Genomic DNA, 16755 nt, shown 5'->3' with positions numbered 1-16755 from the left:
CGAACCGCTCCAGTGAGAGCTGGAGATCACGGCCTGAAGAAGCCAACAGCACCACGTCGTCTGCAAAAAGCAGAGACGCAATGCTGAGGTCCCCAAACCGGCTCCCCTCAACGCCTCGGCTGCGCCTAGAAATTCTGTCCATAAAAATTATGAACAGAATCAGTGACAAAGGGCGGAGTCCAACCCTCACTGGGAACAAATCCGACTTACTGCTGGAAATGCGGACCAAACTCATCGGCATCGGTGATACAGGGATCGAACCGCCCTTATCAGTTGGCTCGGCACCCCGTACTCCCGAAGCACCCTCCACAGAACCTCCCAAGGGACACGGTCGAACGCCTTCTCCAAGACCACAAAAGGAAGGCGTGTAGGTGGAACTGAGGAGGTCTTCGAAGTATTCTCCCCACCGACTCACGACGTCCCGAGTCGAGGTCAGCAGCACGCCATCCCCACTGTAAACAGTGTTGACGTTGCACTGCTTCCCCCTCCTGAGACGCCGGATGGTGGACCAGAATTTTCTCGAAGCTTTCCGGAAGTCATTCTCCATGGCCTCGCCAAACTCCTCCCACGCCCGGGTTTTTGCCTCAGCAACCGCCGAAGCCACGTTCCGCTTGGCCAGCCGGTACCTGTCAGCTGCCTCCGGAGTCCCGCAGGCTAAAACGGCCCGATAGGACTCCTTCTTCAGCTTGATGGCATCCCTTACCGCCGGTGTCTACCAGCGGGTTCGGGGATTGCCGCCACGACAGGCACCAACGACCTTACGGCCACAGCTCAGGTCGGCCGCCTCAACAATGGAGGCCCGGAACATGGTCCACTCGGACTCAATGTCCCCCGCCTCCCCCGGGATGTGGGAAAAGCTCTGCCGGAGGTAGGAGTTGAAGCTCTTCCTGACAGGGGATTCTGCCAGACGTTCCCAGCAGACCCTCGCAGAGCGTTTGGGTCTGCCAGGTCGGACCTGCATCTTCCCCCACCATCGGAGCCAACCCACCACCAGGTGGTGATCAGTTGACAGCTCCGCCCCTCTCTTCGTCCGAGTGTCCAAAACATGCGGCCGCAAATCCGATGACACCACTACAAAGTCGATCATCGAACTGCGGCCTAGGGTGTACTGGTGCCAAGTGCACACATGGACACCCTTATGTTTGAACATGGTGTTCATTATAGAATATCCGTGTCAAGCACAGAAGTCCAATAATAGAACACCGCTCGGGTTCAGATCGGGGGGGGGGGGGGCGTTCCTCCCAATCACGCCCTTCCAGGTCTCACTGTCATTGCTCACGTGAGCATTGAAGTCACCCAGTAGAACAATGGAGTCCCCAGAAGGAGCGCTCTCCAGCACTTCCTCCAGGGACTCCAAAAAGGGTGGGTAATCTGAGCTGCCAAGGCGGAGGGAGGCTACCCTCTCGTTCACCGAGGTGAACCCCAATGTGCAGGTGCCCAGCCGGGGGGCAATAAGTATACCCACACCTGCTCGACGCCTCTCACCGTGGGCAACTCCACAGTGGAAGAGAGTCCAGCCCCTCTCGAGAGGGCTTGTACCGGAACCCAAACTGTGCGTGGATGCAAGTCCGACTATGTGTAGTCGGAACTTTTCTGCCTCACACACCAGCTTGGGCTCCTTTCTAGCCAGAGAGGTGACATTCCATGTCCCAAGAGCCAGTTTCTGCAGCCGGGGATCAGACCGCCAAGGTTCCTGCCTTTGGCCGCCGCCCAGCTTGCACTGCACCCGACCCCTTTGGCCCCTCCCACAGGTGATGAGCCCATGGGAAGGGGGACCCACGTTTCCTTTTCGGGCTGTGCCTGACCGGGCCCCATGGGCAAAGGCCCGGCCACCAGACGCTCGCCTTCGAGCCCCGCCTCCAGGGGATCATTGGTCACTTTAGCTAAAGTGCAGCCTCAGTGGAGTGGTTCGCTCTAAAACCAGACTGTAACCATTCGACTGTAATCAATAAGCTGCTGCACGACCACTGTTTTGAGAATTTTTGCTATGAATGTAAGATTCGAAACCCGCCTATAATTACAGAGACAACGCTCTGAACGCCGCCTCCGGTCCTGCGCAACTGCTCCTTCGGGCCTGCTCTACTCTTCGCTCTGTCAGGTTGCTTTCTATGGCCAGCCGGCATGTCCTCCCACGGCCAGCTATACGAAACAACGCAGCCTTCCAGTCAGCCGTGGGTCACCATTAATCCACACAGACACTCAGTCCAGCTTGTACGGCCACTCAGCCATCTATCCACTTCCCCTATCTCATTGGTTCTAAACCTGGCTTTGATCGAACCCTAGGGGTTCGGTGAGTCGGTGTCAGGGCAGAAGGCGGAGGTCCACTGCGGAGGTTTAACGCACCTGATTTATCCTGTAAATTCGTGATGACGCGTGTCTGAACCCGTCTCGCAAAAGCGACACTAATTTGCGGGTATGTCATTTGTTAGCTCATGCAGTGTGTTTTTTCTTTGAACAAAGTGACCCACGCGCACGGCTCATTTGGCGCACCAGTAAAAATCAATGTCTTGAATTTAAACTCCCCCCCCACTAAAGAGGGCTTGGTTGAATGCGCCTATGGAACTGGTGGGCCAACAAGGTTAAGAACCACAGCCCTATCCCTCTACTTTCAATACTTTGCTCTGCCCAGTTTGACACATGTGCTGTGGATCTCTATGTTCCGTGACTTGTGCCTTTACGTATGACACTTTACGTTTTCTCCAAGACAATGTCATTTGATTTGTACTTCGATATTGCGCATAGGAACATATGCTTCTGAGAAAACATTTGAGGGCAGAGTTGCACTCATCTTTACTGCTAAGGTGCATCTATCACCCAAATGGAAGCCGTATAACAAATTTGGCCTTTATTCAAGTTATAATAAAGATTCAAACCATGAGCATGCACATAATTGGGAGAATCCTTTAGAAGCAAGGCAGCATCTGACCACACGTAATGCGACGAAAACTACAATCAAACTGATGCATGGAAAATGAGAAAAAGAACGTTTGCAAATCCCGCGGCGGCGGCGCATTCCAGGCTCCTGCCTGTGATGCTGCAAAGGAACTTTGCCGCTTCCTTCAAGGTGAAGACCATCAAGACCCGGCTGGCTCGCTGTTTTCCAAGAGTCATCTTGCATGTTGACTCCGCCGTATCATAACATCGAGACAGACAAGAGCAAGCAGCACTACAAAAAAAAAAGTGCTTTAAATACAATTGATTCAGTTTCCATTCTCTTGCATCTTTTGTGTGGATGTCTGTCTGTGTGTGTGCGTGCGTGTGTGTATATATATATATATATATATATATATATATATATATATATATATATATATATATATATATATATATATATATATATATCCATCCATCCATCCATCCATCCATCCATCCATCCATCCATCCATCCATATATATATATATATATATATATATATATATATATATATATATATATATGTATGTGTATATATGTGTATATGTGTATATGTATATGTGTGTATGTGTATACATATATATATATATATATATATATATATATATATATATGTGTGTGTATGTGTATATATATATCTGCACCCAGTTGTGTGCAGGTTGGGTACGAAACCCCAATAAGCACAATCAAGCTGAACGAGGCAGCAACTGACCTGAAGAACAAGATCATGGCGAGAATGAATGCTCAGGAACCTAGATACACACTGCAGCGGCTAAGTGAAGTACCCTCAGAAAGTCTCCTAGAAGATGTGAATGCAGCACTGACAACAATTCCTATGGCTACCATCACTGAAACCAATGAGCTGATATACACCTCAGCAGCAGTGATCCTAGAAATGCTTGGCTACAAGAAGAATGACCATATGCGACCACAACAGTGCCCACCATGGAAGAGAAGGCTGGAGGCCAAAATCAAGATAGCACGGAGAGAAGTGAGCCAAATGACAGAGGCCCAGAAAGGTGCAATGAAAAAGCAAGTTCCCAAGAAATACAGCCAGATGCCCATACCTGAGGCACTCGAAAATGCCAAACAAAGACTCCAAGGCTTGGCCAGCCGCCTAATGAGGTACACAAGAGAGAATGAAGCCTGACGAATAAACAGGTTGTTCACAACACAACCAGCGAAAGTGTACGCTCAGTGGCAGGGCAGACCCACCAAGGCTGGAAACTGAACAGTACTGGAAGGATATATGGGAGCGGGAAGCATCACATAAGAAGGATGCACAGTGGCTGGTGGCTCTGAGAAAGGACCACAGCAAGCTCCCTGAACAGAACCCAGTAACCATCACAGTGGCAGACATCCAGAGAAGAGTCTCAGGAATGAAAAACTGGACAGCACCAGGCCCTGACATGATCCACAGCTACTGGCTCAAGAAACTTACAACTCTCCATGAGCGCCTGGCAGCACAAATGAACCAGCTGCTAAGGGATGGGACTCACCCTGAATGGCTAACCAAGGGCGTACGATCCTGATCCAGAAGGATCCTTCAAAGGGTACAGTCCCATCCAACTACCGGCCAATCACCTGCCTCTCCACAACATGGAAGCTGATGTCGGGCATAATATCAGATCAGCGGGCACATGGATCAATACATGAGCACTGCTCAGAAAGGGATTGGTAAAAATACCAGAGGAGCAAAACATCAGCTCCTGGTGGATAGAACAGTCACCCAAGACTGCAGAACCAGACGTACCAACCTGAGCACTGCCTGGATTGATTACAAGAAAGCATATGACTCAATGCCACATACTTGGATCACTGAATGCTTGAGGCTGTACAACATCAATGGGACTCTGAGAACCTTCATTGCCAACTCGATGAAACAGTGGAAAACCACACTTGAAGCCAATGGCAAGCCACTTGCACACGTGACCATCAAATGTGGTATATACCAAGGAGACGCTCTGTCCCCAATGCTGTTCTGTATAGGACTGAACCCCCTCAGCCAAATAATCAACAAGACGGGCTATGGATACCAACTCAGGAATGGGGCCACCATCAGCCACCTCCTCTACATGGATGACATAAAGCTGTACGCTAAGAACGAGCGGGACACTGACTCCCTGATCCACACTACCAGGATCTACAGCTCTGACATCGGAATGTCATTCGGACTTGAGAAATGTGGCCGCATGGTGACTAAAAGAGGAAAGGTAATCCACACAGAGGGGGTCTCACTCCCAGAAGGAACAATAGCAGACATTGAGGACAGCTACAAATACCTTGGAATTCCACAGGCAAATGGCAACCTTGACGAGGAAACAAGGAAAGCAGCCACAGCCAAATACCTCCATCGAGTAAGGCAAGTCCTAAGAAGTCAGCTCAACGGCAAGAACAAGTCCCTCGCCATTAACAGCTACGCCCTACCAGTAATCAGATACCCTGCAGGAATCATACGGTGGCCAAAGGAGGATATACAGACCACAGATATCAAGACACGGAAGCTCCTAACCATGCATGGAGGGTTCCATCCCAAGTCCAGCACCCTGAGACAGTACACGAGCCGTAAAGAAGGAGGCCGAGGACTAGCGAGCGTGAGAACCACTATCCAAGATGAAACATCCAAGATCCATAAGTACATCAGGGATAAGGCCCCAACGGATCACGTGCTCAGTGAATGTCTCAGACAATGGGCATCAAAGGAAGATGAGGTGCTGGAGGGACCATCATGGGAGGACAAGTCCCTACATGGGATGTACCACCGAAACATAGCTGAAGTGGCTGATATCCAGAAATCCTACCAATGGCTAGAAAAAGCTGGTCTGAAGGACAGCACAGAGGCACTGATCCTGGCTGCACAAGAACAGGCCTTGAGCACCAGAGCATTAGAGGCCCAAATCTACCACACCAGACAAGACCCCAAGTGTAGATTGTGCAAAGAAGGTCCTGAGACAATCCAGCACATAACTGCAGCGTGTAAGATGCTGGCAGGTAAAGCATACATGGAGCGCCATAACCAAGTAGCTGGAATAGTGTACAGGAACATCTGTGCAGAGTATGGACTGGAAGTCCCAAGATCCAAGTGGGAAACACCTCCAAAGGTGGTAGAGAATGACCAAGCCAAGATCCTCTGGGACTTCCAGATCCAGACAGACAGAATGGTAATGGCGAACCAACCGGACATTGTGGTGGTGGACAAAGAGCAGAGGAAAGCCGTTATGGTTGACATAGCCATCCCAAATGATGGTAACATTAGGAAAAAGGAACATGAGAAACTTGAGAAATATCAAGGGCTCAGAGAAGAGCTGGAGAAGGCCTGGAGAGTGAAGACTTCAGTGGTACCTGTGGTCATTGGAGCACTAGGGGCAGTAACCCCCAAACTGGAGGAGTGGCTGAAACAGATCCCAGGAAAAACATCTGACATCTCAGTCCAGAAAAGTGCAGTACAAGGAACAGCAAAGATACTGCGTAGAACCCTCAAGCTCCCAGGCCTCTGGTAGAGGACCCGAGAGCTTGAAGGGAAAAAGAGACCACCCACGGGGGGTGAAGAGTTAGTTTTTTATGTGTATATGTGTATGTGTGTATGTGTATATGTGTATGTGTATATGTATGTGTGTGTTTATATATATAGCGGAATGCTCCGTCTTCTAGTCTGTGTGGGCTAGTCTGTGTGGGTCACAAAGATAAAGCGTCATTTCAAATATGGACTGTGGTGACCCTTTAGGGGGCGCCACCTGCTGGGGGACAAAGAAAACTCACCCCTGCTGCTCACTAGACGTTGAGTGTGAAGCCCGCGGATATCTTCTCAGTGCCGTCGGGTGATTTGCCAACGCAAGAGTAGTCGCCGTCGTCGGATGCGCTGGCACTATTGATGATCAGCATCGCGTTGTTCACTTTCAATGTGGACTTGCTTGAAGAAATTGCCTTGCCGTCCTTCTTCCACTCGATTGTTTTGAATTTCTTCAAGTCACCCTGACCTCCCAAGAGGCAGTGGAGAGCCACCGTGTTTCCAGTGTAATGATTGACCTTGACACTGGTGACCCGATCTGTTGGGAAAAAATGTGCCACTTTCACTTTTTGCCCAAAGGTCGCGTGTGACGACAACAAAATGTTTTACCTTTTAAAAGGAGGGCAGATCACCTTTTGGATTGCATAAATTCCAAAACGTTTGAATCATTACAACAAAGAAATGGCTGACCTTTTAAAAGGGGGGCAGCAGATCATCTTTTGGATTGCATAAATTTCAAAAAGCTAACTTTGAATCATTACAACAAAGAAATGGTTGACCTTTTAAAAGGGGGCAGGAGATCCATCTTTTGGATTGCATAAATTCCAAAAAGCAAAATTATTACAACAAAGAAATGGTTGACCTTTTAAAAGCGGGCAGATATTCTTTTGGATTGCATTTTACTCAAAAGTCCAAAAAGCTAACTTTGAATCATTACAGCAAAGAAATGGTTGACCTTTTAAAAGGGCGCAGATCATCTTCCGGATTGCATTTTACTCAAATTCCAAAAAGCGAACTTTGAATCGTTCCAGTGAAAATCTCACACTTTTCAGACAATCTTTTGGATGGCATTTTACGATAAATTCTACAGGATGATAAAGGCAACTTTGAATCATTAATAAATACTATCATCATTCATAATAAAATCTCGCAACAGGCCCCCTAGAACACTTTGGACTTTTTGCTCTTGAATCGGAGGTTGGCTGTGATGCCAAAAGAGGAAACTTAGTAGTGATAGTGATACTTCAAACTCACCCACAATCTTAACATAGAACACCTTCACTGTAGCGCTTGCAATCGCAGTCCCCTCGATGGCCACGTACGTCCGTCCCTTTGTCGTCGGCCTTCAGTGTTGTGATCGTCGCGCTCTTCTTTTTTGTGTCAGTGCTGTCGAAGGTTGCCCAGTCATCGGCGAGAGTTGATCCTTCCTTCTTCCAGGTGATCGCTTCTTGAGTGCTACTGCCGCTATTCAATTCGAGCTTTTGACCCACATTGCAGGTGCATATGTTGTCCGTATCGCACGAGCAGGTTGGGGCTGCCAGAAGTAGAAAAGGTGAATTCCTCCCAGTCCGTCCCATACATCAAAGTACACCCTCAACAATGCTGGCTTAAGAAGAGCCATCCCAATCGGCGGTAAAAATTGGAGCGGCCCATGCACCATGCAAGTTTTTTTTTTTCATTTGGTAACACAACACAAAGTTGAGTAACTTCCTGGGTCTGTCAGCACTTTTAAGGGTGTACCCAAAAAACGAGTTTACTTTAGTGCTGACTTTGCAATGTCGATCGCGCATCTCAAAAGACAATTTCGACTGTTACCTGCAGCAGCAGCAGCAGCAGCAGCAGCAGCAGCGAGGCACAAGAACTCGAGGAGCAGCACAAGTGCAAGCTGCATCTTGAGGTTCAGCATTGCAGACGATCTCTCTCCAAGCAGGCACGGAGTCCGCAACAAGTCTTGGCGGCGGCGGCGGCAGGTAGGTTAGGTAGGTAGGTAGGTAGGTAGGTAGGTAGGTAGGTAGGTAGGTAGGTAGGTAGGTAGGTAGGTAGGTAGGTAGGTAGGTAGGTAGGTAGGTAGGTAGGTAGGTAGGTAGGTAGGTAGGTAGGTAGGTAGGTAGGTAGGGCACAAGGCGGACGCAGTCAGGCAGCTGGCAGCGAGCGCAGTGTGCAAGTGATGGCTGCTCCGCCCGCCGTAGATCATGATCCGCACGTCACATACAGCAAACGTCAGCAAGCGGCTTTGACACGCAGGGGACACTTCGAGCCTTTTGCTTTCAAAACAAAGCATGTGGGGAGGGGGCCCCCGGCCACCTGACGTGACGTTTGGCGCCCTCTTTGCATGACGCGGCGAGCGTCAGTGACACGCAGGCGGCTTCTGCCAGCAAATCCCGCAAACAGCGCATTTTGTCTGCGAGAGAACCCCATTTTTAATCATTTCTTTCCAACTGCATTGCCTTCCTTTCTCTCCGTTATTTCCCCAAGAGCAAAAGTCTCGCAGGTCTCGCAGAGTTCAAATGCCCGCATTTTCCAATTCGTGCTGCGTCATCATTGACACCGCCGCCACTTTAAAGACAAAGGCAAACAACAAGCAGGCACGTGCACTCATAGGAGGCAGGTGAGGCAGTGCCTCACCTTGCCACCAGGGGCGGTAAAGGGCTCAACATGGTTTCCTCAGCTGTCACCATAAGTTGTTAAAAAATGAATATTATAATAAAACATAATATAATATCTGTCCTGTGGTCTATGCTTTTAATGCAATTTTGGTGTGTTTCCTATACATTTGGATCATTTTCATAGTCAAAATAGCTGTAGTTCTTGTCTCGGGAGATGAGATTCATGGAGGCTGAGGCAGTGACAGGTAGTGCCTCTCAGGGCGTGCGTGTGAGAGTGTGCACCACTCACACACTGTACTGAGCGCGTGCAAACGGCGCGTGCTTGCAGTCAGCGGGAAAATACGGGCCTTGAGGCAGCCAGTACTTTTACCTCAAAGATGGGGCGATCGTGAGCCTGCGGCTAATAGTTCACTACACGAGTAAATGCAAGAGTAAATTAAGAAGAAAAAAAAGAAAAGAAAAACAACCAACAACATTCGGTGCTAACGCGTTGCTATTTGGCTTTATTTTCCCTGAAAATGGAGGATATAATTTCGAAGATAAGACATTTTTCAAAACTTGTTTTTCAGTCAAAGCAAGAAATCATAAGTAAGGGAAGACCAACGCCAGATTTGCAAGGATTAATTCAAACTACGGGCCTCCCGGGAGGATATGTTCCCCCCCTGTAACTTGGGCTAGGAATGAGGGAACCTGTTCAAATTTGCCACACTACCTGAGCAGACCCCCAGGAAGACAGAAAAAAAACAGCTGGAGTCTAGGACTCACCGTTCTCAAAATAAGGGGGGGGAACATATCCTCACGGGCCACCCGTGAGGATATGTTCCCCCCCTGTAACTTGGGCCAGGAATGAGGGAACCTGTTCAAATTTGCCACACTACCTGAGCAGACCCCCAGGAAGACAGAAAAAAAGCCAGTCGATGTCCAGGACTCACCGTTCTCAAAATGGGAGGGGGGCACAAATATTCACGCCTTGACATTTTTTATAGCGTTCCTGTTACAATTTTTATCCCACCACCTTTCACTTTGCTTGGGACAAAAGGAGCCTTCAGAACTGAAATTTCTTCTCAATTATTCATTCAAATCAATTCACTCAAATCATTGTCGTTATGAAAGATTTGATCACAAAACGTGTGTGGCTTTTTCTTAAATGAACACGTGTGACACTGCTAGAGTGTCAGCTTTTGATTATATTGCGCTGTCATTTTAAAGCAAATTAATAAATGCAACAATATTAATTTGCTTTGAAAATACCTGAGTAATAAAATGGATGGATGAATGATGATTACAATTAAGAATAAAGTCTCCTTTGTAATATATACTCCTTGTAGCATGTAACGGTACCCAAAAGGAGGAGTTTCTTTGCATCGAGGTTTATGCAAAGAGCTCACGTAATTATATCGTTGCTTTTTGGTGAAGTGAGTGAGTGTTCCGTCTTTACGACTGGTCTTTGAATGCACCCCGCTTCAATGGCAGAACGCGGATGAATTTAAAGACATCAAATGAGAATAATCCTTTATAAAAATTAAAATTGACTGACGCAAACGTGAATTCTTCATGTTTTTATTGAAAACAACATAGTGCTGACGCCGTACGACGCCGTACGGCATCGGTTTTTCGCTTTCCAAACAGGGCGTGCGCGCTCCCGCGGCAGGGGGAACAAAATCTCACGGGGGAACCAAATCGAGCACAACACCTGTTGCTGTGCAGCGAGCGGTGCGAGAGAGGTCAATAGACTTCGAACGTGGCAAAAAGAAGAGGAAAGGCGGTGCCATGTAATAAGGCTGTCCCTCTGCTGATTTATTGTTAGCTTTAGTTCTAGTTGATTTTGTAAGTTGAAGAGTCATTTGTTATTCTTTCTTACATGCACATTCCTCTAAACTTTGTAACTGGCCCTGGCTAAATTAATATCAACATATATCTCCATGTTTTCCCATGCAAAGGTGGAAATGTTGCCAGTTTTGGTGCTTCAGACGGTAGGACCAGTACTAGCTCAGAGCAAATGACGGGTAAAGAACAGACTATCAATGCATGGGATTGAATAGGCCATATGACACAGGGGCCCAGATACGGCCCACCACATCATTCTATGTGGCCTGCGAAGACAAATTGTGCATCAAATGTGTGTGTCATTACAAATTGCCTTCACTTTTGATAATATCTATGTTTTTTAATATTTGACCAGTTTTTACTCATCCGATTTGAAAACGAGTCAGTTTGTTTTGTAGCTTTTACTGTATATAATATGAGGTGCTCATACATTGATTTGGAATGACAGTCTTAATGGCCCTCCGAAAGAAGCTACGACTACAATGCGGCCCGCGAAAAAAATGAGTTGGACACCCCTGGGCTATGACTATGCGTGAAACATTTGGAGAGAAAAAAAAGCACATATTTAACCATATCGTTCTTTTGATATTGATTAAATGTGAGATTGTCGACAATATAATTATTATGCTGGTTGTTCTGACACTCCCAGCAGATGCCGAGTATACTGGCAAGACAAGTACAGGGAGCACTATAAGCAGTTGCCAAAAAGGAGCCTGGAGGCATCGCATCGTGGCACCCTGAGAAACCTTGTTGTTGCCTTTCATTTGAGTTGAAAACAAGTGCATTGACTTCCAAAATGGGCTTGCCTACGATTCGTCACCTATACGTGCTTGTTGTCAGTGACGTGAGGTGAGGGTTGGGGTTGGTAAGGCACTGAGTCAGAGTCAGATTTACAAACGTACTGCATGACGCTAAGGCACTGACTCACAAGTCAGATTTTCAAGCATACATGGTTGTTATCCCATTCTTGATTAAATTTAATAACATTTTAAACACACCACTGTACATTTAAACACACCACTGCAGTGTTCTTACCTTAACTTGTAAATGAAGTCTTTTTTAGAGCACCAATCCTTTTGAAACGAACGTGTTGTAGTCCGTCCCGGGAGGCCCGTAGTTTGAATTAATCCTTGCAAATCTGGCGTTGGTCTTCCCTTACTTATGATTTCTTGCTTTGACTGAAAAACAAGTTTTGAAAAATGTCTTATCTTCGAAATTATATCCTCCATTTTCAGGGAAAATAAAGCCAAATAGCAACGCGTTAGCACCGAATGTTGTTGGTTGTTTTTCTTTTCTTTTTTTTCTTCTTAATTTACTCTTGCATTTACTCGTGTAGTGAACTGTTAGCCGCAGGCTCACGATCGCCCCATCTTTGAGAAAAAAGTACTGGCTGCCTCAAGGCCCGTATTTTCCCGCTGACTGCAAGCACGCGCCGTTTGCACGCGCTCAGTACAGTGTGTGAGTGGTGCACACTCTCACACGCACGCCCTGAGAGGCAGTACCTGTCACTGCCTCAGCCTCCATGAATCTCATCTCCCGAGACAAGAACTACAGCTATTTTGACTATGAAAATGATCCAAATGTATAGGAAACACACCAAAATTGCATTAAAAGCATAGACCACAGGACAGATATTATATTATGTTTTATTATAATATTCATTTTTTAACAACTTATGGTGACAGCTGAGGAAACCATGTTGAGCCCTTTACCGCCCCTGGTGGCAAGGTGAGGCACTGCCTCACCTGCCTCCTATGAGTGCACGTGCCTGCTTGTTGTTTGCCTTTGTCTTTAAAGTGGCGGCGGTGTCAATGATGACGCAGCACGAATTGGAAAATGCGGGCATTTGAACTCTGCGAGACCTGCGAGACTTTTGCTCTTGGGGAAATAACGGAGAGAAAGGAAGGCAATGCAGTTGGAAAGAAATGATTAAAAATGGGGTTCTCTCGCAGACAAAATGCGCTGTTTGCGGGATTTGCTGGCAGAAGCCGCCTGCGTGTCACTGACGCTCGCCGCGTCATGCAAAGAGGGCGCCAAACGTCACGTCAGGTGGCCGGGGGCCCCCTCCCCACATGCTTTGTTTTGAAAGCAAAAGGCTCGAAGTGTCCCCTGCGTGTCAAAGCCGCTTGCTGACGTTTGCTGTATGTGACGTGCGGATCATGATCTACGGCGGGCGGAGCAGCCATCACTTGCACACTGCGCTCGCTGCCAGCTGCCTGACTGCGTCCGCCTTGTGCCCTACCTACCTACCTACCTACCTACCTACCTACCTACCTACCTACCTACCTACCTACCTACCTACCTACCTACCTACCTACCTACCTACCTACCTACCTACCTACCTACCTAACCTACCTGCCGCCGCCGCCGCCAAGACTTGTTGCGGACTCCGTGCCTGCTTGGAGAGAGATCGTCTGCAATGCTGAACCTCAAGATGCAGCTTGCACTTGTGCTGCTCCTCGAGTTCTTGTGCCTCGCTGCTGCTGCTGCTGCTGCTGCTGCTGCTGCAGGTAACAGTCGAAATTGTCTTTTGAGATGCGCGATCGACATTGCAAAGTCAGCACTAAAGTAAACTCGTTTTTTGGGTACACCCTTAAAAGTGCTGACAGACCCAGGAAGTTACTCAACTTTGTGTTGTGTTACCAAATGAAAAAAAAAAACTTGCATGGTGCATGGGCCGCTCCAATTTTTACCGCCGATTGGGATGGCTCTTCTTAAGCCAGCATTGTTGAGGGTGTACTTTGATGTATGGGACGGACTGGGAGGAATTCACCTTTTCTACTTCTGGCAGCCCCAACCTGCTCGTGCGATACGGACAACATATGCACCTGCAATGTGGGTCAAAAGCTCGAATTGAATAGCGGCAGTAGCACTCAAGAAGCGATCACCTGGAAGAAGGAAGGATCAACTCTCGCCGATGACTGGGCAACCTTCGACAGCACTGACACAAAAAAGAAGAGCGCGACGATCACAACACTGAAGGCCGACGACAAAGGGACGTACGTGGCCATCGAGGGGACTGCGATTGCAAGCGCTACAGTGAAGGTGTTCTATGTTAAGATTGTGGGTGAGTTTGAAGTATCACTATCACTACTAAGTTTCCTCTTTTGGCATCACAGCCAACCTCCGATTCAAGAGCAAAAAGTCCAAAGTGTTCTAGGGGGCCTGTTGCGAGATTTTATTATGAATGATGATAGTATTTATTAATGATTCAAAGTTGCCTTTATCATCCTGTAGAATTTATCGTAAAATGCCATCCAAAAGATTGTCTGAAAAGTGTGAGATTTTCACTGGAACGATTCAAAGTTCGCTTTTTGGAATTTGAGTAAAATGCAATCCGGAAGATGATCTGCGCCCTTTTAAAAGGTCAACCATTTCTTTGCTGTAATGATTCAAAGTTAGCTTTTTGGACTTTTGAGTAAAATGCAATCCAAAAGAATATCTGCCCGCTTTTAAAAGGTCAACCATTTCTTTGTTGTAATAATTTTGCTTTTTGGAATTTATGCAATCCAAAAGATGGATCTCCTGCCCCCTTTTAAAAGGTCAACCATTTCTTTGTTGTAATGATTCAAAGTTAGCTTTTTGAAATTTATGCAATCCAAAAGATGATCTGCTGCCCCCCTTTTAAAAGGTCAACCATTTCTTTGTTGTAATGATTCAAACTTTTTGGAATTTATGCAATCCAAAAGGTGATCTGCCCCCCTTCTAAAAGGTCAAACATTTCTTTCTTGTAATGATCTAAAGTTAGCTTTTTGGAATGTATGCAATCCAAACGATGATTTGCCCCCTTTTCAAAGGTCCAACATTTTGTTGCCATCACACGTTGGCAACCTTTGGGCAAAAAGTGAATGTGCCGCATTTTCTTTGTCTAATAGAAAAGCTAGCCTCCGGTGTCCAGGTCAAACGTTACACTGGTAACTCTGTGGCCTTGCACTGCTCCATCAACGAGAATGAACACTTCAAAGACCTCGTGTGGAAGAAGGACGACGCTCCGGTCGGCCATGGAGACTACATTCTGGGCAAGGCGGTCATGATCGTCAGCAAACCTGACCCAACCGTCAACGTCAAATACGTTTGCGTGGCCAAACAATTCGACGGCACTGAGATATCATCCTCAGCCTTGACACTCAAGGGCGGCGATGTTGGTGGCAATGGTGGCAGCAATGTTGTGAGCGTTGACGACAAAGGTCAGTACTCTCAGTCGTCTCAAGTGTCACTACAGTTCATATTCGATATGCGCCCAGCTGACCGCTTTCTCTTTATTAAAAAAAGGTGTGGGTGCCCTGTCCTACAGCGTTTCTCTGCTGGTGATGTCCATCCTGGCTCAGCTCTACTGGATGGTGTAGCGCCCGCCGCAAGACCAGCGGGTGAGTCAACGTCCGTCCGTCCAAGTGACCTCCCTTCAAGCCTTCTGCTTCTCCTCAGCTGCTGCTGTCCAAGTCCGTCCCTGGCTAGGAGACGGAGCACTCCACCGCAAGCAGCCCGTTCCACCCTCAGCGAGCCCACTCCACCCTCAGCGAGGGCCTCCCAAAGGATTTTGCCCTCCAGACGATGATACTCAACGTCGACGATGAGCAGCGTTTCACAGAAGAAAATAAAAATCCCCCCCCCCCACACACACAGAGAAAATGCAAGAGAATGAAAACCGAATCAATTGCATTTGCAGCACTTTTGTAGTGCTCCTTGCTCTTTTCTGTCTCGATGTTATGATACAATGTACATGATGACTCCACGAAAACAGCGAGCCAGCCGGGTCTTGATAGTCTTCAGCTTGAAAGACGTGCCAAAGGTGCTTTGCAGCATCACGGGCAGCCGTTAGCAAGAGCCTGGAATGTGCCCGCTGCCGCGGGATTTGCAAACTTTTTTATTTTTCTCATTTTCGTGGATCAGTTTGATCGGTCAGATGCTGCTTTGCTTCCAAAGGATTCTTCCAATTATGTGCATGCTCATGGTTTTAACTTGAATAAAGGCCAAATTTGTTGAATACAGCTTCAAATACAGCTTCAATTACAAACTTTGGATGACAAATTGGATGATAAATGCACCTTGGCGGTTAACGTCAGTGGAAATCTGGCCAAGTTGTTTCTCAGAAGCCCTCAGCGCCATTTTGACGTGAGGTATTGTGTGCAACAAAGCCCAGGGATATATTTGTACTCTGCTCTTTTAGAAGACAGCATGTCTCTACCTAGATGCGCTGCGCTTTGACAATTGCTTGGATTTCTTAAAAATATCCACAATAAAGCACCCTCTATAGCCCCACCCTTTTTAATAATACCACACTAACATCCATGCGGCCTAACGTTTTGTGCGGCAACAACCTCCCAGACATTGTTCACAGAGGTGTAAGGCCTGATGCATGCCAGGTACCAGGTACTTCTGGGGCACTCTAGGTAGATTGAAGATTGCCGCTAGCGCTGCGGGATCATTGGTTCCTTGTGGCTTCATGTTTTGAGACTTTTCAAATCTTTTGCTTGCATCTTCCCCAATACTAACCCTTAATGCTGAGTGCCAACATTAAGGGTTAGTATTGGGGGGTTAAATCACCAAATGATTCCCGAGCGCGGCACCGCTGCTGCTCACTGCTCCCCTCGGGGATGGGTTAAATGCAGAGGACAAATTTCGCCACACCCAGTTGTGTGTAACACCTTTCTTGCCACATTGTTGATTGCTTGCAAGGAAATGTTTGATGGTTCTGTGCTCGTCACGCCCCAATATCTTTGTCACGGATCGGATGGAGCAGGGCGACCAAACGCTGCTTGGACCAGGGTTTATTGGAGAAAACAAACTAACGGACTCGGCAAACTGACATGACTTAACAAAACAACTAGACTGACTGACCGACCGACCGACCGACGGGGACGTGAGACAAGAAGACAAGACATGACGACAACAATGATCCG

At 47.4% G+C, this 16755-nt stretch overlaps 1 protein-coding gene and 1 long non-coding RNA gene across 6 annotated transcripts; one reads left to right on the top strand and one right to left on the bottom strand.

Annotated features, from left to right (window-relative positions):
* Positions 1-2830: 2830 nt before the first annotated feature.
* On the bottom strand, positions 2831-13915 carry LOC148404625 (uncharacterized). Of its 3 annotated transcripts, none has more exons than XR_015860878.1 (6): positions 13629-13915; positions 12124-13359; positions 8238-12033; positions 7677-7956; positions 6674-6960; positions 2831-3166 (listed from the first exon to the last, which is right to left on the bottom strand). It is a non-coding gene; the product is annotated as an uncharacterized LOC148404625 (long non-coding RNA). The 3 variants fall into 3 exon arrangements; XR_015860879.1 differs by having other exon boundaries at positions 13202-13359; positions 13629-13909; XR_015860877.1 differs by having other exon boundaries at positions 13211-13359; positions 13629-13908.
* Positions 12694-15839, top strand: LOC148404624 (uncharacterized). 3 transcript variants are annotated; one of them, XM_088387256.1, is made up of 6 exons: positions 12701-13145; positions 13202-13365; positions 13647-13922; positions 14731-15042; positions 15128-15222; positions 15281-15839. In XM_088387256.1, exons 2-5 carry the CDS (start codon positions 13275-13277, stop codon positions 15199-15201), a joined length of 753 nt encoding a protein of 250 aa, XP_088243382.1. In that variant the 5' UTR covers positions 12701-13145; positions 13202-13274; the 3' UTR covers positions 15202-15222; positions 15281-15839. The 3 variants fall into 3 exon arrangements, 2 of the variants coding, with proteins under 2 accessions (XP_088243382.1, XP_088243374.1); XR_015860872.1 differs by having other exon boundaries at positions 12694-13365; positions 15150-15222; XM_088387248.1 differs by having other exon boundaries at positions 12703-13365.
* Positions 15840-16755: the final 916 nt, after the last annotated feature.

This window comes from Syngnathus floridae, chromosome 1, assembly GCF_059516105.1.
Source record: "Syngnathus floridae isolate MCC-2025c chromosome 1, RoL_Sflo_1.0, whole genome shotgun sequence".
NCBI classification, from domain to species: domain Eukaryota; kingdom Metazoa; phylum Chordata; class Actinopteri; order Syngnathiformes; family Syngnathidae; genus Syngnathus; species Syngnathus floridae.
This window is presented reverse-complemented; position numbering and strand designations above follow the sequence as displayed.